This window comes from Pelodiscus sinensis, chromosome 4 (genome assembly GCF_049634645.1).
Source record: "Pelodiscus sinensis isolate JC-2024 chromosome 4, ASM4963464v1, whole genome shotgun sequence".
Taxonomy (NCBI): domain Eukaryota; kingdom Metazoa; phylum Chordata; order Testudines; family Trionychidae; genus Pelodiscus; species Pelodiscus sinensis.
This window is the reverse complement of record NC_134714.1, coordinates 113,239,292-113,263,002: the sequence shown is the minus strand read 5'-3', so window position 1 is coordinate 113,263,002 and position 23,711 is coordinate 113,239,292. Positions and strand designations below refer to the sequence as shown.

The following is a 23,711-nucleotide window of genomic DNA, read 5'->3' as shown; positions in this document are numbered from 1 at the left end:
AAAAGGGAAATAAAGAAAATTTTTGCAAAGATGGCATCTCATTTCTGGTCAGTAATTATGTTTTATTTGTTTCTATTGCCATAGCCTCTTGGACCCAAATTCATGGAGTAGAACCCATGGATGAGGCACTGTATGAACAAAATGAAAAGACAATTCATGCCCTAGCAAGCTGATGGCAAATGCTTTTCCAGCTACTTTATGGCATCTCTTTTGGGGAAGGGTAAAACTGGTTTGGCATGTATGGTACATACAAAATAATTACTAAAAACTTCTATCTAAAAATCTGATACAAAATATTGCTCATTTTACTAATTTAAAGACATGTTAAGCAAGTCAGAAAGTGACTGCCTTGCAACTTCCAGTAAGTGATGGATATTTCATCACAGTGGGCAGTAGTTAAATGCTGTAATTGAATGGACAAGGCAGGCATTGACCAAATCAAAGTAGGAAGTCTCTAGAGGAATTCCCAGCAGAAGCAATGTCTATTTGCAGTCAACAAGCAAAAAGTTGCTCAATTTGAAGTTAGCAGGTTTATGTAAATTATTTCCTGTTTGCTCTCTAAGATAAAGCCTCCAATAAATACTGGACCATTTTTCCTTTTGAGAATCCATCAGAACTCTGCATTTCAGGGACTATGCAGTACAGCAGTGGTAAGTTTGGTTGTAAGAGGAAATTTCATATTTGTACCACTTTGCCTTGTTTTAATTCTGTTTCTGTCTTCGAACAAGAGCTGTTTATGGTGTAAAACTGTTAAGCGGAAATTCAAACTTCTAGATTTATGTGTTGTCTCCCTGCCTGGTGCTGTGATTGCAGAGGGGATTTAATTTTTTCTGTGTAAAAACGATCACTTTGGTAATGCTTCAGAATTGCGTGTGATCCTTTTGATACATGTAGCTGTTCCACAGTATTTATAAGAGCAATGAGCATTATGGCTGGAGTCTTTAAAATATGGCCTGGTTTTCTGACACCTACTTTTCCTATATTACAGCCTAAATAAGTGAAGAATGAAGTTCTGCAACTGCATGCTGTTACTGTCTCTGGTACTGTGTGTCAGTGCCCAGAACTGGTTCACTAATGCTGGAGCATTCATAAGGGATGCTTATCGAGGTATGCTTTTACTAACTGTATGTTCTTCTTCAGAAGTGTCCTCAAAACTTATGTGCAGCAGGATGATGCAGTTCTCTTTCATATCCTCCTCCAAAGATGTCATGTGTTGCAATCTACAGTTAATAAAATAACATACATGGCTGCAAATCCCTGTATTTGTAATAGGAGTCGTGTGTGCCAAGGAAAGCTGGGGAAAATTTTTGGGGAGGGGATACCAAATTCATTAAAAAATATAATTTGCAAAAAGTTTTAGTAGTGCCCATAAATTTAGGTGAAATTTGGCAAATCGTTTTTGTTGAAAAAACACGTCACAACTAATAATTTTCACAATGAACAATTCTTACATTTTGCTGCAGAAATGTCTATTCAAGTCAACCTGAACATTTTTTATGTTTTTCATTTTGATGCGGGAAACCCTAACAATTCTGCATTGGTTTGAAACTAAACCATCTTTTGGGGACTTCTCAGATCTTCCACTGAACCAAAAACTCTAGTGTTTGCTCAGGGGTATAGAGGAGACTTTCTGGCTTCTCTGGAATCACTGTACTTGAAGTTATCATTATGAAGTGACTAGAATGGTGCTTAGCTACCTCAGAGGCAGGTGCATGGAATAACCTCACAGATTTTATACTTACAGTCCCCTGTAATCCTCTCTCTCTTGTCCAGGTGCCGGGGATATGTGGCGTGCTTACGATGACATGCGGGAGGCAAACTATAAAAATGCAGACAAATATTTCCATGCTCGTGGGAATTATGATGCTGCCCAAAGAGGACCTGGTGGTGCATGGGCAGCAAAAGTTATAAGGTAATTGATTCTACTTGGATTATGAGTTAAAAGTCAGTAGAGACCTGTGTAATCCAAGACCTATGAAGTACACTGCAATTCATAAATAGTTGTTATCCTGTTTGAAGCAACTACCTTTTTATTTAGCATCTGAATTGGGTAAATATGAAGACAGTTTCTGAGCTGACCAACTGTTATATAGATCACTTCACTGTGTATAGGGAGGCCCATGTTTACACCACAGGGCTTTTAAAATTTAAAAAGCTGCAAAACCTCTCTTTCAGAACCAGTATTTGTTGCCCTTGCTATTTCATGCACGGACACAATGATCATAAGGTCATTTAATGAGGATTGTTTGTGAATGTTGCTGTTGAACATGATGGTGATGATACAAAGGTGCTTATGACGGGTGGGTAAAACTTAATGGAGGCAAGTAATGGGAAGGCTTTTGAACTACTGCACTTCTGGTATGACCTCTGCTATTCAGAGACAGGTTAAGGTAGAGGTGTGTGTATGAGAGAGAGTGAGTGAGAAGGAATATGAGCTAATATCTTTTGGTGGTGTTTTTGTGTGTCCTCAGTTTTATAGAAATGTAGGGATTAAACTGGTGGTGAGGAAGAAAAGTAAATAATTTAGTTATTGTGATTTAATTAAAAACTGTCTAAGATAATCTTTTTTCCTCTTTCCAGTGATGCCAGGGAAGGTTGGCAGGGTGGCATTAGTGGCAGAGGAGCAGAAGACACCCGTCAAGACCAGGAGGCAAATGCCTGGGGTAGAAATGGAGGAGACCCAAACCGCTACAGACCAAAGGGCCTTCCCTCGAAATACTAATGCAGCCCATAATAGTTAACAGTAGTTCTATTGTACCAACTGTGCAAAGAACCCACAATAAATAAAATCTTAAAATTCTGACGCTCTCGGTTACATGAGAAGAGATAATAAAACAATATACGACATTATCTTGGTGAGTCAGAGGAAAAGGAAACCCTTAATTGCACCAGGTGTGGAAGAAAATTCCAGATTATTTAATTCTTATCCATAACTCGATTTCTTGCCTTTTCCTTTGAAGCAGTGGGTACTGGCCAGTATTTTTCATGGGGTTGGGAACCCGGTTTCATTTTAATGAGCAGTAATAATGTTTGTGTTTTAAACATATAGGCTATGTCTACACTGGCCCCTTTTTCGAAAGGGGCATGCTAATTTTAAACTTCGGAATAGGGAAATCCGCGGGGGATTTAAATATCCCCCGCGGGAATTAAATAAAGATGTCCGCCGCTTTTTTCCGGCTTGGGGAAAAGCCGGAAAAAAGCGTCTAGACTGGCCCGATCCTCCGGAATAAAGCCCTATTCCGGAGGATCTCTTATTCCTACTTCGAAGGAAAATTAGCATGCCCCTTTCGAAAAAGGGGCCAGTGTAGACGTAGCCATATTGTCGTCAGATAGGTATAATCTCTGTTCCATCAGAGGTCAGGCTAGAAAGGCTGGATTATAGGCATAGCTCCCATTGTGTGAGAGCAAGAGTGAGTGAAAATAGCTAGTGACAGGCAGGGCAGAACTAAGTACAGGACTAGTTGATGTACATCAATAAAAACTTGGAAGCGTAGGAGGATTCAAAAGGATCAATGCTCATAACTTGAAATTAAAAAGAAAGAAAAGGAAAGGAGAAACAACACCATATCAAAATGAATATGCGGTTTGTGGGTATGAACAGAAGTAATAGGGGAGGGATAAAGTAAAATGTTTGGGGACCACTGATCTAAGATATGGGCCTCAACACAGATTCGCTTAGATTTCCTCCAGCTTTATTTCTCTGTCGTTTTTGGTACTTGTGTGAAGCTGAGGGTCTGTGTTTGCTGTCTACTTCATAGGTGATCAAACCCACTCCACTTGAAACCTTTGGAACTCTGCAATTTGAACTCACAGAGATTCTCCCAGCACATGTCCCATTCTTCCCTTTAGTAATAGTTTAAAATGTTCTGTTTCACAACTGTTTTCCACTTCTGTTTGGCTACGTCTACACTGGCATTATTTTCCGGAAATGCTTTTAACGGAAAAGTTTTCCGTTAAATGCATTTTTGGAAAATCACGTCTAGATTTTTGCAGAAAAGCGTCCTGCCAATCTAGATGAACTTTTCTGCAAAATAACCCCGATCGCCATTTTCACGATCGGGGTTTTTTTGCGGAAAACAAATCTCTGCTGTCTACACTAGCCCTTTTGCGCAAAAGTGTTTCGGAAAAAGACTTTTGCCTGAACGGGAGCAGCATAGTATTTCCGCAACACAACACAAAATTTCAAAATAAAGCCCTATTCCAAAAATCTCTTAACCCTTGTGGAAGGATGGTTACAGGGATGCTGGAATAGCATGGAATAACATCAGTAGGTTAATTACTTTAACTGATCTGTTCTTTCCTACACCTCAAAAAATTAGGTGGGTTGGAGTGGGTGTCTGGATGTGGCCGGGCTGAGGGGGTGCTGTGGGGTGGCTGAGGAGTTGTCTGTAGGTGACCTCAAGGGGCGCTGTCGGGCGGCAGAGGCGTTGTGTGTCTGGGGGGGGCTGCAGGGAGCGCTGTGGGGTACCGGAGGTGCTGTGTGTCTGTGGAGGAGCGCTGTGGGGAAGCAGAGGTGCTGTGTGCCTGTGTGTGTGTGTGTGTGTGGGAGGAGGGGGCCTGCAAGGAACGCCATAGGCTGTAGGGGGCGCTGTGGAGCGGCGGAGGCGCAGTGTGTCGGGGTAGGGGAGGGCTGCAAGGAACGCTAGAGGCTGTAGGGGGCGCTGTGGGGCGGCGGAGGCGCAGTGTGTCGGGGGCCTGCAAGGAACGCTAGAGGCTGTAGGGGCGCTGTGGGGCGGCGGAGGCGCAGTGTGTCGAGGGCCTGCAAGGAACGCTAGAGGCTGTAGGGGGCGCTGTGGGGCGGCGGAGGCGTAGTGTGTTGGGGGCCTGCAAGGAACGCTAGAGGCTGTACGGGGCGCTGTGGGGCGGCGGAGGCGCAGTGTGTCGAGGGCCTGCAAGGAACGCTAGAGGCTGTAGGGGGCGCTGTGGGGCGGCGGAGGCGCAGTGTGTCGAGGGCCTGCAAGGAACGCTAGAGGCTGTAGGGGGCGCTGTGGGGCGGCGGAGGCGCAGTGTGTCGGGGGCCTGCAAGGAACGCTAGAGGCTGTAGGGGGCGCTGTGGGGCGGCGGAGGCGCAATGTGTCGAGGGCCTGCAAGGAACGCTAGAGGCTGTAGGGGGCGCTGTGGGGCGGCGGAGGCGCAGTGTGTCGAGGGCCTGCAAGGAACGCTAGAGGCTGTAGGGGGCGCTGTGGGGCGGCGGAGGCGCAGTGTGTCGGGGGCCTGCAAGGAACGCTAGAGGCTGTACGGGGCGCTGTGGGGCGGCGGAGGCGCAGTGTGTCGGGGGCCTGCAAGGAACGCTAGAGGCTGTACGGGGCGCTGTGGGGCGACGGAGGCGCAGTGTGTCGGGGGCCTGCAAGGAACGCTAGAGGCTGTAGGGGGCGCTGTGGGGCGGCGGAGGCGCAGTGTGTCGGGGGCCTGCAAGGAACGCTAGAGGCTGTAGGGGGCGCTGTGGGGCGGCGGAGGCGCAGTGTGTCGGGGGCCTGCAAGGAACGCTAGAGGCTGTAGGGGGCGCTGTGGAGCGGCGGAGGCGCAGTGTGTCGGGGGGAGGGGAGGGCTGCAAGGAACGCTAGAGGCTGTAGGGGGCGCTGTGGGGCGACGGAGGCGCAGTGTGTCGGGGGCCTGCAAGGAACGCTAGAGGCTGTAGGGGGCGCTGTGGGGCGGCGGAGGCGCAGTGTGTCGGGGGGAGGGGAGGGCTGCAAGGAACGCTAGAGGCTCTAGGGGGCGCTATGGGGCGGCGGAGGCGCAGTGTGTCGGGGGCCTGCAAGGAACGCTAGAGGCTGTAGGGGGCGCTGTGGGGCAGCGGAGGCGCAGTGTGTCGGGGGCCTGCAAGGAACGCTAGAGGCTCTAGGGGGCGCTGTGGAGCGGCGGAGGCGCAGTGTGTCGGGGGGAGGGGAGGGCTGCAAGGAACGCTAGAGGCTGTAGGGGGCGCTGTGGGGCGGCGGAGGCGCAGTGTGTCGGGGGGAGGGGAGGGCTGCAAGGAACGCTAGAGGCTGTAGGGGGCGCTGTGGGGCGGCGGAGGCGCGCGCTGCCGGTCTCTCTCTGGCGGGCTGCCGGGCAGGGTTGTTGTTGCCGGGGCGGCGGGGAGCCGGTGCTAGGTGAACCCCGTGGGCGGGAGGCGGCCGTTCGCGGGTCCTGCGTTGTTCCCGGAGGGGCGGCGGGAGCGGGCCGGGTCCGGCTCCTTGTATCCCTCCGCACCGTGCCCCTGTCCCTGCCCTGCCCGAGCGGCGGCGGCTGGGCGGGGGAGCCGGTGCCCGGGAGGGGGGGGCGAGTCGAGGCGGGCGGGGGGCGGCTGGCAGCGCTTGCCTGGGCTCACTCCGTGCCCATCGTGGTGTGGACACAAGCCGGATTGCGGGGCAGCCTCGGCCCAGCGCGGTGTCTGCGCCATGGACCGGAATCCTTCGCCCCCTTCCAGCGACGCGGAGGAGGAGGCGGGCGCGGGGGATTGCATCGGGGGCACCGTCTACAGCAAGCACTGGCTGTTCAGCGTCCTCACTAAGCTCATCCAGGTGCGTGACACGCGGGGGGTGGGAGCGGCTGCGCCCGGCGAGAGCTGCGGCAAAGGGCAGCAGGGAGCGATTGAAGAGCCGGCAGGGAGCCGGGTTGCCATAGGACGGTACCTGTAAGAATTTGTCAGTTACTGTCCCTGCTGGGGATAAGTCCCACCCATCGGCCTGGGGACTCTCTTAGGTACTGAGCTCCTGCTGTGGGAAGCATAGGGCCTGCGGGGTGGGCAGTGGGTGTGGTAACATGGAGAGAAAATGACCTCCGTGCGTGGCCAGGATTTTACCTGTTCCCTGTTATAAGGGAGGCTGAAGAGCCATTTAAACTAAAGGACAATGTTGGGGCTAGAATAAGCAGGTGTAAACAGTCCATGAACAAATGCAGGCTGGAAAGGAGAAGAATGTTTCTAGTCATCAGAGGGGTAGGAACAGCCTCCCTAGGAGTTGTGAGGTTTGGGCACCAACTCAGTGTTAGGAGAATGCTGGGTAAATGTCTGGGTGTCAGTGTCTGACAGGGTTGATTGTGATGGGGGGGGGGTGTATTCTGGGAGCGATTTTCTTTTTTAATTGCCTTCCTCTGAAGGGATAGCTGGGGCTAGAGATAGAAATGTGCATATAGGAGAAGCCAGGACTCTTAGGTGGCATCAAACCAGTGCTTTCTTGTTACCAAAAAAAAAAAAAAAAAAGTGCCGGTACTCCAGAGGAAAAGTTGTTGAGCTCTGACTGGAGGTGCCAATATGGTGTCTGGAGGTGCCCAGGTACTGCATCCTGGGCAGTATCATCACAAAAAAGCACTGCACCAAACATTCTCTCTCTCAGGTGCTTGACTGGCGGGTTCCTGCTCACACGCTCAGGCTATGTCTATACTGCAAGCCTCTTATGTAAGAGCAAATGCAAATGGAGTGCTCAAAAAAATGAGGAAGAACAGCTCTTGCGCAAAAGGGGGTTTTTATGCAAAAAGGAGCCATCTCCACAGCGCTTTTTTTGCGCAAAAGGGAAAGGAAGAGGAAATGCAAATGAGTGCTCCATTTACATTTGCTTTTCTGCAAGACGCTTGCAGTATAAACATAGACACAGGATCTAATCAATTGCTGTATGTGGGGTCAGGTAGGAGTATCCCCCCCCCCCCGGTTTAAATTGGCAATGGCTTTGGGAGATTTTTGCCTTCCTCAGCAGCGTGTGGGTTACTTGCCTGGATTATAGTGCATAATCTCACATAATGGATTATATCCCTCCCATGGTAGGGGAGGAGGGGGAGGCAGGGAAAAGGGGTGTATATCTCAGGCACTGATGCACCTCAGTGTTTCCTATTCTCCGTTTCACATAATAGTCCAGTCTCTTGTGGACTGTACAATTTTTGTCTCATTTTGGTTGTTGGGGGTTACTGTCCAGGTGTTGGGTGACGCGGGTGTACTATGAGACATGGGAGGTCAGACTAGATGATCTGTCTGTCTCTTCTGACCTGAAACTCTGTGACTGATTTGTTCTCACTACAGCTTTAGTCCTTTGTAGCTCACCAGACATGTCTAATATCATTCTATGATGAAATAACTTTAATATGGCTAGGTCAGTACACACAATTGTGTAATATCTCTGAAAAGGAAGCAATACTAGGAACTTTTCAAGAGAGGCTCTCACATCCTCTAACAAATGTTAATTAAACTTCTTGGCAATCTCTCAGATAGGTACAGTAAGTGTTTTTGTCCCTGGTTTTTAGATGGGGAAATTGTGGTGCAGCCTGCATATCATTCAAGGAAAGTATTTTCTGCCTAAGAAGATTCATTTAGAAAATGCTTAAAAATGAGCAGTACAGTTTTGGAAGATCTAAATAGAGTAGGTTGCAGGTGACATCTACCTTTGGATAACTAAAACAATAGATTGTCTTGAAAAATTAATTATTTCTTCACTGTCTCTTATTATTGCACCATTTCTTTTACTTCATTTGATAGGTCATTAGCCCTGAAAAGAATGACTCCAACTTGAACAGTGAAGAAGTGAAGACAGAACTAGATGAAGAAATGGAGAATGACGTTTGTAAAATGTGGGACATGTCAATGGACGAGGTATGTTGGTGAGCAGCCTTTAACAATGTGCAGAATACAATTTTAAAACTGAGAAATTTCCCTGCAGTGGAAATTTAATTTCCTCAAAGAAGAGTATAGATAGCATTAGTTAGTAGAAGACCTAGAAACAAACATTCTCTGCTATTTTCCCAACTTGAACGGTTTTGCTCCTTTATTTTAGCTGGCATTTATCTGGTGAGGGTCCCCTAAACTGAGTGTGCCTGAAAAGTTGACAAAAAAGATGTTTCAACCCCATCTACCTGTCACGAGGCTTTTTCAGGTATCAGGCTGTGAATAGCAAGCTTTTTTTCAGGCACTCTAAAGCAAACACTCTGAGGGAAGACCATCAGTTGGACACAGGCAGATGGGTCCCAGGAAGAGAAGGGGTTGAAGTTGCATGAGTGCTAAAATTCAGTATTTGCTGCAGTCAAAATAGTACAAGTATATGCACTGACCTGTGTGTGCAAGAAAGAAACCAATGGATTTTATTATGATGTACAGAAAGCAATGCAAGAAGTTTGAAGACAAGATATGTTATAATGTTGGGAATCTTTCATGTGAAAGTGGGATTGAACTGGATTTCTGGACTGGAGCAATAGGCAGATTCAAACTCAGTGAAGAAAGCAAAAGAGGGAGAGAGGCTACTAAATTTCTGCCTCTGTAACAACTGGGTGAGAATTAACATACTTTTCCAACAAAGAAAGCTGATGAAGGAATGGAATTGGTTAACATTTGATGGGCAAAGGAAGAATACAGTAGGCTTTGTACTTGTGAAGTACAGGTGGGAATCAGTTGTGTTGTCATGCAGATCACTTGTGGCAGATATTGGATCAATTCATATATTAGTGTTGGCATTGGGGTTAAGAACTGAAAACATGCTAGGAACTAAAATCTCTGACAAATTAAGGAGCAATGTTTGAAGAAAACACAAACTGCAGAAAAACGTCACATTTCTCGTAAAAAAAAATAAAAGTAGTAAACATTGAAATGACATAGAACATTGGGTTTAAAAAAAGAGCAATAGTAAAAAATGAGAAACAAGTAGTATTGAAAGATAAGAGAACTGTACAGGACATATGAGTTGAAGATATCAATAGTGAAAGACAAGCGGAACAAACAATTGAGGATGAAAACAAAGCATAAAGGAGGAAGAGACTATTTTGAAGAGCAGTACAGAGCTCAGACTATAGTATATAAAATGGTCCTTGAAAAGTTTTTCTGTACAGATGAAGGAGAATGGAAGCAAGATTTCTGAGAAGCAAAGATTTCACTAAAAAGTCTGAAAAATGAAAAAGTGCTGGAAAGTGGTAAAACATCTTCAGAGCAGTTAAAAGTAGATGAGGAACAGATGTTAAAAGCAATGTACAACTATTTGACAGAGAGAAGAATGAGTGTAAAAACTATAAAGGAATCAGTTTACTGAGTGTGTACAGAAAAGCACTTATCAGGGCCTTGGAGAGGAGAATGAAATGGTACATAAAGCAGGCCAGATTTAAACCAGGAATGGAATATTAAGTCAGCTATTTGTGATGAGACAGATATCAGAGAAACGGAACACAACCAAATTTGTTATAACAACTTTAGAGACTTAAAACAGTCTTTTGATAGCATTTAGCAGAAGTTGATGGAAAAATTCAGGATAACCGTAGGCATGAGACAAGTATGGGTACTTCAGTTGATTTGGTCAACTTGGTACTGGAAGCAATATGGATTAGCACTGAGAGATAAGATGACTCATTTCATGTGGGAGGATTAAATTCTGGGAGAGGATATTGATTTCATAGCATTGTCAGGTAAACTCGGAAATCAGGAAATTTGCTTTGAATATCAGCATGAGGAAGGCAAAGCTATAACAACTGGAAGTTGAGAGAAAAGGTCAAGCTCAAAGGTATATACAATCATGTGTGTCTCTTTTTCTTTTGTCAATGATTGTAATTGACAAGTCTGCAAGGGTTAGTAGATAACTCATATGTCCTAGAGAATTTGACAAATGTTTGACCTAGCCTGATTCCACAAGAGAAACATTTGATTTATATGTGGAAATTATATTTTAAAAAGGAAATAGATGCCTAATTAACACATTTTCTCCACAGGATGTTGCATTATTTCTCCAAGAATTTAATGCCCCTGATATATTTATGGGAGTGTTTGCCAAATCTAAGTGTCCTCGACTTATTGTAAGTATAGGTTAATGTAAAGTGCTGTCTGTTTAATAGTAGTAACCGTCCTGAGTATACAATTGCAAAATATCCTCCTCTTTTCCCTTTCTCCTTCCTTTGTTTTTTATTTGTATCCGATTTGAATGGTAAGATAGAGGAGGGTAGCTTATAAAATATACTACATCCGGTACTTTCAGTTTTCTTTCTGCTTATTGGTCTATGATCAGTGCTTAGAAAATGTTACAGATATTGAATGTAGGTATTTGTTCTGGTCTTTCAAAGTGCTATTGGTCTTAATGGATTATCAGATATCAATACAAAATTCTATCATTCTTGTCCCTGCCACCGCTTTTCAGATTCCATGTGATTTTAGTAGTCTGTTACCACATAATTCAACTACAGATAGTAATTACGATTAGGAATTCCAAAAGTGCTCAGTGTTGTCTTCACTCCCAATGAAGAGTTAAAACTAATACTAATACTTTTGAAAATCTCATTCTTTAAGCTGGATTCAAAATTCTTTGATCATATACTGCCATGAGATTGGCTTCTCTCCTTAGTAAATTAACACATACTGCCATGAGATTGGCTTCTCTCCTTAGTAAATTGACAAAGTAACTACTAAAACTGAGGTGTAATTTAAAGGTATTTTTAAAAGACTAGAGTAAAAAATGACTCTCTCTCAACCTTTTGATCTGCCAGGGCTAGAATCCAAGCTTTACATTTCTGGAGATTTGAGATTTCCAGGTTTCTGGTGACATTTGTTATTCGAACTGGTTATTCACAAGATACTTTGGAGCCCTTGATCTCTGTGTGGAGCAGTACATACTTTTGGTCATAGTCCAGGAGTGAATATAGTCTTTTGGTGGTATCGCATTTTGTTTTTAAAAAAATACTACAGTCAGAAATTGAGGTTTTTTGCGTGCTTAATAAAGATCCTTTCTTTTGTCAGGAGGGGAATGTGTCACGGGATTCCATTTGTGTGCTGAGTTCTTTGCACACTTATACTATTTTTAAGGTGTGGAATTCAGCTAAGCTCCAAATAGATTTGCACAACATACCATATATGCTTGTTCATAAGATGACTTATTTTTGGGAGAAAAAAATCCCACTGTGAAGAGTGGGGGTCGATTTATGAACGGGTTTCTTCCACATCTTGGGAAGCATCGTGGGCTGAAGGACTTGCTGGCTGCCAGCCTGGAGCCTCTCAGATGAGTTGAGCTCAGGTCCCATTGGCTGCTGTTTGCTGTTTACAGCCAATGGGAGCTGAGGCGCTCTGTGCTGGCAGTCAGCAAGTCCTTCAGCCTGCATTGCATCCTGTGGCTCAGCACAGAGCCTCTCAGCTCCCATTGGCTGGGAACAGCAGCCAGTGGGAGCTGAGAGGCTTCATGACTGCAGCCTGCACGTCCCTCAGCCAATGCAGACCCTGACAAGCTAAAATTGGAAGGTCTGTACTCTGGAGTTGGCTTCTAAATGAGTCAGTGACTTTTTACCATTTTTTCTTTGTAAATTTGGGGGGGGGTCGGTTTATAAACGAATGGGTTTATATTCAAATATATGCAGTATGTATTTGTCTGTCTTAACTAACAAAACCAGGGAAGCTTGTTAAAATGTATGTTCATTTTTAAAAAAAAACCTTACTATGATAAGCCTGAGGAATACTTGCCATCTTTTACCCATCTTGTGTAATTAGCCAAGTCATTCCTACATGACATCTCTAAGAACATTCCATCTATGTGGAAAGTTAATTTTTATACTTACTCATGTAGAATAAAAGTGCGAACCAGTTCCTCCACAGTTAGATTGTACACTGAGATCATGGAGAGAAAATTGTCACCAATAATGCGTCCTCTAATCCTACTCTATTTTGATTTTGCAGGAAATCTGTGTAGGAATATTGGGTAATATGGCCTGTTTCCAAGACATATGCATGTCTATTAGTAAAGATGAGAATCTTGGGTAAGTTTGTGCTTTTTCTTTCCATCGCATGTGTATAATTACCAGGGCTCGCCAGCCACGCGATTTTGTGCTCTGCGCCGGCTCTTCTGGGTTGTAATCTACTCGCCATGGATGAGTAGATTACATTATTTGTTGAGCCCTGATAATTACAAAATATGGATTAAACAATAAGACCCTTTTTAGTCTTAGATTTTGGATCAAATAGGTTAGGTTTTAAATTAGGGATGTTACATTTAGATTAACTAATGAAATAGTTGATGGGATTTTCCATCTATAGACTGATTAGTCTATAAGGGCGTCTCCACCTTTGATGTGTAGCAAGAGAATTAGGATTGGTCCTGCCTTGGGCAGAAGGCCAGACTTGATGACCTCCTGAGGTCTTTTCCAGCTCTAGGATTTTATGAAGAGCCATGCCGAGCTCTTGCTACATTTCAAAAATGGAAGCCCCTCAGGGAGTGTGGAGCTAGTCGGGGACTGTCCCTGTGCTCTCTGCCGCGTCTGAGCCTTTGAAATGTTCTAGAGCCCTGCGGTCCCTCAGCCTTTGAAATGTACAAGAGCCCTGGCGGGGTTCTTTTACATTTCAAAAGCAGAATCGCAGCAGAAAGTGGTACTAGCGAAGACTTTCAGTTCCTGCTTGCGCCTCTACCTATTGTGCCTCTACCTCCCCTGCTCCCCCAGATATGGTGTTGGGGGGGAACCAGCTTTTAAACTGACGCCTCCCTGCACCGTCTCCTACTTATGCTTATTGGATAGTTGACTAGTGGCTTACATCCCTGGTTTAAGTATTAAACATTTTATTTTATCATAAATATTTTTGTTCCTATAGTAGTGTTTCTTTTTTTAACAAAAAAGGGAGGGAGCGTCATTTATTGGGCTTGTCTATTTTGAGAAGTGTAGTGGAGCTTAATTAATCCACTGTTCTGTATCTCACATTGGTTATGTTAAGAAGAGGAACAGAGTTTCTCATCTTGTGCCCCACCTTAGTTCAGGCATTTCAGCTGACTAGTTACTGAACGGAGAATAATGTCACTTCGAGAAATTTCAGTGTTTAAATAAAAGCTATGAAAAAGTGAGGAATTGTCAGTTATTGATGAGTCCCCTCCTGTCACTCATCATAAGCACTTGAATATATATTGATAGATGCCCAGGCATGCATTTTTGTCTCCAATTCTTTAAAAAAAAAATCAAACATCTCTGCACAAATTGAGGAGGTTTTTACTTTTATGTTGTGTTAAACTGCTGGCATGAAAAATTGATGTGAAACTAAACCTGTTCTAAAATATTTTTCTTTAAGGACAATTTAGTTAAACTTCATATTGTAACTTTTATTTACAGACAGATGTTGTTGCAACATTTATGTGATTCAGACTCTCCTATTCTGCTGGAAACAAGCAGGTAGGGCATCTTGTTAAGAACTGAATTACTGATATTTGATAGTTTTAATACGTTCCAATGTCTGTAAATAAAGTCCTTGAGGGTGAGCTGACTATTTTGATTTCTTTCCCTTGTTAAATTCTCCAGTGCACTTGGATTTCATCACTCATGGGCTTGATTTGTTTCTCCCTTCATAGTACCTGTAACATTAGTGTAAATCCACCGGAGCGCTACTGTAACTAGGATCTGACCCACTGTCTTTTAATTACCTGTAAAGCTAAAATTGCAATTATTATCTAGGTTGTTGTTAACTTGCCTCTCTCAAGCAGAGGTGGCCAATATCTGGGTTGAAAGAATCAAAGAAAACCCATCTGTGTACGACTGTGTGTGTTTTATTATGTCAAGCTCTACAAATGGTAAGTTGCCAAGTAATTTGAGTATTGATGTTGATTCATAAAACACACTGCTGAAATATATTTGAATTGTAAAGACAAATGGTTTTGTTTGGAATGTGTAGAATACATTAAAAATAGTAAATTTTATGAATACAGAATTAACTGTGTCCACTCTCGCAGGTTTTATAGATGTGTCCTAGTTCTAAAGAAAAAGAGAAGAATGAAATCAGCCCTAGATTTACATCTGTGCCTGATAAAATGTCTTTCAGTAAGGCAAAGCACATGATCCTAATTGAAGTACATGTACATAGCCTTTTTATTGTTTTAAAACAAGCCCATGTTTTCAGTTATTTCAGTGTAGTGTATCTCTGTTTAAGGTTTGATATTGAAATATACTCTTTTCAGTTTAGTCCTAACAAGAAAAACACTTTTTGAGAAAAATAAGCAAGTAATAGGCAGCTGTTCTGTTGCTTTTTTATCATTAAAAATATTACACATCTGTAAAAATATATTTTTAATCTTCAGCAAAATAAAAACAGTATAATATTTGTGCAAAAATCCTGAAATTTCAGTTTTTGGGCTTAGAAAAATGTCAGCCCGACCTTATTTTAAGATATAATAATACTTTGCTCTTCTGATGAATTTCTCATATGTTTGATTTAAGTGGGAATGCTGAAAGTGAAGTGCTACTCAGCATAAGTACTTATTCTAAGTTCTGTTTTTGTGTGTTAACATGGGTAAGAATTTTGTATGCTGATCTTTTTCATTCATTAAAATGTGTTCTGTTTTTGTCTGTACAGTTGAATTGCTGATAAAAGTGGGTGAGGTAGTGGACAAGCTTTTTGATTTGGATGAAGAACTAATGTTAAATTGGATTAAAAATGGCTCTTCTCAATCAGTGGGACAGTTTACGGATGATTCTCCAGAAGAACGTCCAGATTTTAAGATTGTACCTTGTGTACTTGAAGCAGCAAAACAAGTCCGGTACATGTGCTTTATTTCTCCTTCAATGTTGGGGACAGGATGACTGTTGATTATGTTCTTACAGCCTAATCCTGAAACTCTTGATTTCAGTAGGGCTACTTTTATAAGTAATAGGATTTGCTTCCCGAGATTTCATATAGAAGACAACGATTCATTATTCTAAAGCAGTGGTTCTCAAATTTTTGTACTAATGACCCCATTCACTGAGCAGCTGCTGGTGTGAAACCTCCTTAAAAATTAAAAACACTTTAAAATATATTTAACACCATTATAAATGCTGGAGGCAAAGCAGGTATGGGGTGGAAGTTGGCAGCTCATGTCCTCCCCCCCCTCCCATGCAGTAACCTCATGATCCCTTGAGTTGGTCCTGACCCACAGTTTGAGGACTCCTGTTCTAAAGTTTCTTGCTGTTTATGGGTCAGTTGGATAATCCTTGGATTCTGGTGTTCATGAAGTAATTTTTGTATTAATAATGAATACATCTGTCTTGTTTTTGTAGCTCAGATAATCCAGAGGGGCTTGATGTTTATATGCATGTCTTGCAACTCCTGACCACAGTGGATGAGGGCATTCAGGCAATTGGTAAGATATTTTGTATATTATGGAGAAAGTTAGATCATGATAGATACTGAAGTTAAAAAAAAATGTTTTTCTCTCCTTGAATTGATTTTTTTTTTCTTTCTCAAGTGCAGTCTCCTGATGGAGGAAAAGAGACTTGGACTTTACTTTATGATCTGGTCTGCCATGAACTGTGCCAGCCAGATGATCCACCAATCATTATTCAAGAGCAGAAGAGCGTATTGGCATCTATCTTGTCTGTACTGTCTGCCATGTTTGCTTCACAGATACAACAAGAATATGTCAAGATGAGAAAAAGCAAGTCTCATTTTTACTTTCTGTACAGTTGATTACTTTAGAATCATGGCAATAGTGGTGTGGGTATTTGATTACTAGAGACTGGTTGAGGACACAGAAATGTTATAGATTCAGAACACCCTAAAGGTAACAGACTGACCCATTTAAAAAAAAAAGGAGTGGCTTGCAAAATTCTTATGTAAAACAGAATAGAAATTTTTAAATTTTCTAAACTTTTGTGAGTATTTGGAGCTGTATTTTCACCTGAGTGTCCTCTATACCAGTTATGGTGGTAAGTAATTGAACTGCAGAAATAATAATTGAAGAACACTGGGTTGCAGTATTTTAAGGGGTAGGGGAGACTTCTGCATTTAATTCATGATTTTTTATCATTTGCATCAACCATTGTGAATATCACCAAAAATGGATGAAAACATAGGCCAGCCTTTAAGATGAAAAGGAGTGACATGGAATGAGAATTGATGTCTTTAGAAGCAGAAAACTGTATGCTATGTTCCTGCTATAAGTCGCCCCGGTATACATCCATTCTGCACTAAAGTTGTTGACGCTTGTAGGAACTGATGCATTATAAGTCTTCCCATTTCCCGCTCTTAAGTTGTGCAAATGGAAGTCAGACATAGGAAAAAAATTCCCCACTTTAAGTTGTTTTGCTATAAATCCAAGTTTTTTGTTATCTTGGACTTATAGCAAGGATGGCCTGTACTGCTCACTTGGCTGGCAGTTGGGTTTATTATTGTGTAAAGTTTACGTTAGCACTATATTTAATGGTTTAATGAATTAAATGGAATTTGACATCCCTACAGCCTACATGTACAATAATGGGAGAGAGGGTTCAAGGAGTTGAACCTGCACAAGAAAGCACATACCCTTTCAGTAAAACAGGGGAGATTGGTTTGCCTTAGGCATCTTCAGAAAAATGAGAGGTATTGTGCTTGGGATGAGCTATTCCTGGGGAAATTCTCCCATGTTATAGGGCTATGCCTCTAAAGACGCAGTGTAGCCTAAAGAAAGCAGTGGTGTGCAGTTATGAAAATGAACGAGATACCAATTGCATGTAGCAATTCAGTTCTCCTGAACTGTGCTCATCTCCTAACACTTTTGAAAAGATTGACAGTCACATCTACAGATAATACATCATCTTGAAGCAATTAGAATGTACATTTTTACATCCTTCTCAAATCTTCATGTTTTAAAATGGATCTTCTTGTCAGTATCTGGAAAAAATCCAAATCTGTCTTTCAGTTTGTAAAACTGTGGCTTTCTGTTTTTGTATATTAGATACGCCTCTAATTGGTAGCCTGATTCGAATCTTACAAAACATGGAGGATTGTGGGAAGAGATCTTTTGATAACTCAAAGAAATCTGAACCAGAGGAGACTGAGAAGTCGGGAGCAGTTGAGGAAGACTTCCATTTGAAAATCTTGAAGGATATCTGTTGTGAATTGCTTTCCAATTTGCTTCAAGAATTGACTAAGGTAAAGAGGAAATTTTCGGTGGATTTTATGCAGAGCAGGGAAACAGGAAATATTATTCAGGGGGATTCTTTTCCTTTTCTTTGCTCAATCTACATATAATTATGTACCAGAAATTGAGTTGTGTAGGGTTCTGATTAGAGAAGTAACTGGAGGTACAACTGTAACTTATATGGCACAAGATGCAGATCAATATATTTCTGAGGACTTAAATCTATTTTGTCAGATAAATTCATTAATTCACATTCAAAAAGGAATTATCAATGTACATCAAGAAGATAATTTACGTCAGAGAAAGAATACATGTATGTCTTTATTTAAGTGGCAGTTTCTCAGTTCTTGGCTAAGAAAATCTGAAGATATTTTTTATGAGAGCATTTAAGCTACGAGATTGTTTTCCCACACTCCTATTCAGTTTTGTGTACACAGCTACACTCTTACGTCCCTAATGAGGACACGTATATGTAGGGCCCTTCACTTGTTTTTATTCAATTATACCCAGGAATTTATCAGTATTAATTACCACCACAACAAAAATAAGTGAAAATCAGCGCAATAAACTATTAATAATTTCTCTGGGTAAATATTGCAGTTTATTTTGGTGGATGGAAGAATGGGGAGAAAATATTCAGTAGATTAATGCTTTGAATTCCATTCATTAGTGTGGTTTGCTGCACAATTAGAACAGAACTCAAAATGCCACCTCTGAGTTTAAGGAAACAATATATCTCTAATCCCCAAACTAATTTTTCACTTGAATAAAGAGTTTATAATTGTAGATTGACAACTATTATTAAATGTAAATATTTATAGGCTAATTGTGCCACATCATTCGCAGCGTATGCACTCAACTTTATCCTTTTCTTCTGTTTTTTTTAATACTTCCTCAAGTCCTGAAATGTATTGTGGTATAGATTTTTGGGTTTTCCCCCCCCATTTTTTGCATGTCAAATCTTTAAACTATTATCTGCTAACATTTTGAAATGTATACATGGTTGGTATTCAGATGTGCACATACTTCAGAGCTTATGTGCATACCTGTTTTATTGTGTGTATCTTCTAGACTAATGTAGCCTTACTTCAACAATAATATATACGCACGCGCGCGCGCACACACACACAATGTATTATCGTAATATGTATCTCATGCAAAGTATTTTTTTCTTAATAAAACAAGGTTTTTTTTTAATATATTTGAATGCTACAAAATGAATAATACTTTTTGTAAAACCCAGGAAGGTGTAGGTGTGTGTGTGTGTGTGTGTGTGTGTGTGTGTGTGTGTGTGTGGTGTTTTTTTTTAAATCAGTTTAAACTGAAAACAAAAGGGCTTTTGTATATGAAACTATAAATATGACTGAGAGTTTGCATATTCAGAAACTGTTCATGGAATACTAGTTGTGTTGACTTTTTACATTTGTTTTTTAGGAAAACATATTAGAGGGATTGAACCAGGGACATCTAAGTGAACAGAAATGTTCCTGTGCCTTTCAGAATCTTTTACCCCTGTATTTTACTTCAGTGAGTATGTGACAAAATCTTTAGCCTGGGTGAAAATGGTTTGCAGGGCAGTGTATTGCCGGGTTTAGTGAAAGGGTTTAGATGCAATGTCTAATACAACATTAGGAATGTTAAATTTTGATTAATCAACTAATCAAAATAGTTCTTGCTACATTTCAAAGGAGGAAGCACCACGAGAAGCACAGGGTCAGCGGGGGTCTCAAGCAGTGCCCCACTGGCCCCCATGCTCTCTACTTTTGAAATGTACAAAAGCCCAGGGGAAGAACAGGCTGCTTGCGAAGCACCCTTCCTCTCCCCTCAGGCTACTATTATCAACATCCACAGCCCCCTGAAGCTGGGGTGGGGATAGGGCAGGAAGGGAGTCTGCTTGAGAATGTTGCTGGGCTACTGGTAGGGAGTCACCCAGGTAAGTCTCCCAGTCACAGTCTGTCTCTGGCACCCCAGCCCCCCTTCCTCCCACTGCATCTCCCCAACCCCCACTACCCCACATAACCCATAACCCTCTGCTCCTCTCTTGAACCCATACCCCCTCCGAGACACTGCACCCCAGTCTCGTGCCCCAGGTCACAACTGCTTTTTTACCCAAACTCCCTCCCAGACCCCATATGCCCTACTGCACCCCAAGCTACCTTCTGCACTCAACCTCCATCCCGGTCTCCACACCTCCTCCATTAATATCATGGAAGAGTGCGGCCCTTGACCACTTTCCAGAATCTTGTAGTGGCCCTCCATCAAAAACTATTGCCCATCCCTGTGCTTAAGGCTTTAAACCAGCTTCTAATTTTGTCCATTTGGGGGCAGATTATCTTATAACTGCCTAGTGCAGGGTTTCTTGTACCTTCTTCTGACATAGTGCTGTCGGTGACAGGATACTGAAATATACAGACCACTGGTCTGGTCCAGTAAGGCAATTCCTTGTTCCATCTCAGTGCATTTGACAGCTTTTTATTTTATTTATAGGTGGAGAGTTTCCTTGAAGCACTGCGTGAGGCTGATCAGATACTTGCTGGCAGTCTAGAAAAACACTTCCCAAGCCTGAGGCTCCAGGCATAAGAAAGTACATGAAATATTTTCTTCCTATGGAATGAGGATGTGGACTGTTTCTTTACAGTATTTTAGAAATCAGCATATCACTAAACTCAGAAGAATAAGTTTAACTCCCTTACCTCCAGATCGTATTTGAGAAATTTCACAGATATCCCTGGGTAATCTTGGATTAACCTGATCTGGAATGGGGAAGGAAATAAACTCACTTGGAGTCAGTTCTTCATCCTATGGTCTTGTCAGCTTTTGTGAACCGAGGCTTTTGATTTCTAGCTGCTTGTTTAGTACACAAAGCAGAAGTACATATACTTTTGTATTTTAATAACCCATGAGTTTGTGCTTGTCATCTGTTGGAACAGTGAAATGTACTGAATCTTTTAAAATGCTACTGACCTCTCTTAAGTTGCTGTTGGTAAGAGGATTTTCAATAAGACATCTTAAATATCTTCAAGCAAAGCAATTATTTTTTCCGTCACCTCAGAAAAGCAGCTAAATCACACTGATAAAATGGCTTGCTTTGTTTTGGAAGATGTTAGTGACGTGCAAATATTCTAGCAGAAATGTTGCGGCCTATTCTGCTACGATGTCTGTACATCTAATTTCTAAGCTCCTTTCTTTATGGGGCAATCTAGGGATTCTGGCTCCAAAGCCATTTTAAATGGGTTGCATTCAGGGTACTCTGCAACTTCTGCATGTTGTCACATTGTCTGACTCAGAGTTATAGAGTAGATCTGGATTTAATCTCTTGCCTATAAGCAAAACCCTGCTTTTTAGAAATGATCTTTATGCTTCAGTTCAGAAAAATAGTGTGTATCAAACAGTTCTTGTTCTTTATTGATGGATGTTATTACGTTGAATTGTTTTGAATGAAATTAGAAATGGCTTTTTAGGCTGGGATTTTCGAAGAAGCTTAAGGGAGTCCGATATCCCAACTCTCATTGAATTTCAGTTGTCTCAAACTCTTCTCAAAATCTCTCACTCTTCATATTTTTTAATGGCAGTACGATTTTACGTGTTTTAGCTAGGTGCAGCTCATCTTCTGTACTGCATTTGAACATCAAGGATATTGCAACAATATGTTGGCTCATACTATTTTTATGAACTGGAACTGGCAACAAGTACACAAAATTGATTTGAGATATAAAGGAGGATGAAGTAAGTTCATGGATAACAACTCATTAGCATACATACATTCTGCAGCTATAAAGATTTCTTTTGGCTTCTACTTTGCCATGAACGGTGGAGCAGACAAACTTGCTGGAACCCTGGGCAGTGTGTGGGGCCTCAGGTAGAAGGGGCGGGGCTGAGACTAAACTCTCAAGGCAGCCTCAATGCCACTTGAAGCATACTGCGTGGGGGAGCACCAGGTCTTTTTGAATCGCTGAGCCTCGGAGCAGTTGCACCCTTTGCTCCTCCCTGTCAGCGGGCCTGGCCATGAATTACTTCTAGATATGGTAATTATTAAAGATACAGTATATGTACGCATGCTCAGTCTTTTCATCCCAATTTCTAGTTTTCAGAGGTGGTATTAATTCCATCTTCCCATCAGGTTATTGACAGCATTGCTGTTGTTGGCAACAGGACTTAAAGCCTGAAAAAGCTGATTGAAGTCACCGCAAAAATTGCAGTGATTTCCTGGCATTTTTATATGTTGTTGGAAGCAGTTGGTAACCGTGTATGCCTACCGGGTTTTCATACTACTTTGGCAATTTTGAGTGTTTTATTAAAACTACAGGTTTGTAATAAAGTTATTTCTTAAAAACATTTCGGGTTTTTTTTTTTACTGTGTCAAATTTAGCTTCTGAAGAACTGTAATGTATTTGCTACTGTCTTGAATAAAGGTAATTTCTAAAAACAATGGAAACCTGTTTCCTATTGCAAATATCTTGTGAAACTTGTCCTCCTTTGCCGGAAATTTATTTTTAATGCCATTTCTCAAAATATTTTAACTTATTATGTTGTCAGTAAAGCTGACGAGACAAAAGCACAGATAGAATCTAATGCGACATATTAGCATTTTTTTCAGTGGAAGTAGCCTTTGACCTTTTCACTACAGTAGTTTAACTAGGAGGATACCATAGATGTACCTTTATTGGAAAGGTACCATAGGTTTCTTTCAGCCTCCACCATCTTTGCTTGTTGGCATCTCCTGATGTGTAAGTGCTTTACAAACTCTCCTTAAAGTGTCATAGAAATTTGAAAAACTTAAACAACAAATAGTTTAGCACCTTAAAGACTAAAAAAACATGAAGATGGTATCATGAGCTTTTGTGGGCACAACCCACTTCAGAGCTAATACTCCTGTCATCTGAAGAAGTAAAAGTGTCAAAATTATGTATGGGTCTAAACAAAGACTCTAATTATCTCACCCATTACAAAGATAGCTTCCCCTATTATCACCCCTATGTCATTACCTCACAGACACTAACCTTCCCCCCTCACCCCCACTCTAAATTTGATTTGTCAATTTCACATGCTTCACTTTTTTTTTTATTGTATCACTTTGTTATATATGGTTGTGCCGATTTTCTTCCACATATTGATCTGAGGAAGTGGGTCTGGCTCACGAAAGCTCATCACCTAGTAAACTATCTTGTTAGTCTTTAAAGTGCTACATAGTTCTGTCTTTTGTTTCAGCTAGACCAGACTAACACGGCTGCATCTCTATCACTATTATGCGTAGGTTGTGTGTCTTTTAAGTGACTGGGTGAGGATGAGAGGATTCAGATCTTTCAGGGATTTTCTTTCTGCCACAGGCTGGGTAATATCTAGTATCACAAGAAATATCATGAACGTCGCATGCTATGGATAAAAAGTGACTGGTTTTAACATTTTGTTTTTAAACAGAGGAAAACAAATGAGATCTGTTTAGACCTGGGTGACTTTAAATTCAGGAAAGTGTCATATAAAAAACATGAATGGGGCTATCTTAAATCTCTGTAAAATGGTTCAAAAAGATATAGAATGGGTACTTTTTGGCATGTTGTAAGAATGGAAAATGCCCCACTCTATGCATTCTGCCTTTTTGCAACTAAGCCAACCATGGTTAAACGTTTCATCTGCAAAATTTTAAAATTAAAAGTCGAGACTTAAAAGAAATTGGACTGGTCATAGGATAGATTGTTGTGGGTATAGGGACTCCTCAGCGAACAGCTCTCCCTTCTGAAATTTTTTCCCACTGTTCTGACAGAGTGCTAGAATGTCAACCTTCAGGCCAAGCTTTAAGATTCCAGCTCTTACTTTCCTCGGGCTTTTTCCTGTGCAGGAATGATTATTAGAACAGAATAGTTTATTGGTGGAGTAGAGTCAACTAGTGACATGAGCTACGTTGCTTGTTTCTTTTTAATCATTAGGGTGAAATCCTAGCCTCAT

The 23,711-nt window shown here is 41.8% G+C and overlaps 2 protein-coding genes across 2 annotated transcripts; both read left to right on the top strand.

Annotated features, from left to right (window-relative positions):
• The first annotated feature begins 605 nt into the window (after nucleotides 1–605).
• Nucleotides 606–2,799, top strand: LOC102461675 (serum amyloid A protein-like). The gene is given in 4 exon segments (NM_001286929.1): nucleotides 606–650; nucleotides 989–1,107; nucleotides 1,774–1,912; nucleotides 2,581–2,799. Coding segments are annotated over 3 exon segments (384 nt in total). The 5' UTR covers nucleotides 606–650; nucleotides 989–1,004; the 3' UTR covers nucleotides 2,723–2,799.
• A 3,218-nt stretch (nucleotides 2,800–6,017) lies between these two features.
• Nucleotides 6,018–22,103, top strand: SAAL1 (serum amyloid A like 1). The gene is made up of 12 exons (XM_075928104.1): nucleotides 6,018–6,500; nucleotides 8,444–8,557; nucleotides 10,651–10,734; nucleotides 12,596–12,675; nucleotides 14,011–14,070; nucleotides 14,350–14,465; nucleotides 15,245–15,428; nucleotides 15,928–16,010; nucleotides 16,116–16,304; nucleotides 17,583–17,779; nucleotides 19,203–19,295; nucleotides 20,256–22,103. Exons 1-12 carry the CDS (start codon nucleotides 6,378–6,380, stop codon nucleotides 20,346–20,348), a joined length of 1,416 nt encoding a protein of 471 aa, XP_075784219.1. The 5' UTR covers nucleotides 6,018–6,377; the 3' UTR covers nucleotides 20,349–22,103.
• Nucleotides 22,104–23,711: the final 1,608 nt, after the last annotated feature.

Coding starts and splice junctions, on each gene's coding strand:
- SAAL1 (XM_075928104.1), top strand. CDS start 6,378: ATGGACCGGAATCCTTCGCCCCCTTCCAGCGACGCGGAGGAGGAGGCG. Junction 16,011..16,115: donor TGAGGGCATTCAGGCAATTG/GTAAGATATTTT, acceptor TTCTTTCTCAAG/TGCAGTCTCCTGATGGAGGA. Junction 19,296..20,255: donor TACCCCTGTATTTTACTTCA/GTGAGTATGTGA, acceptor TTTTATTTATAG/GTGGAGAGTTTCCTTGAAGC.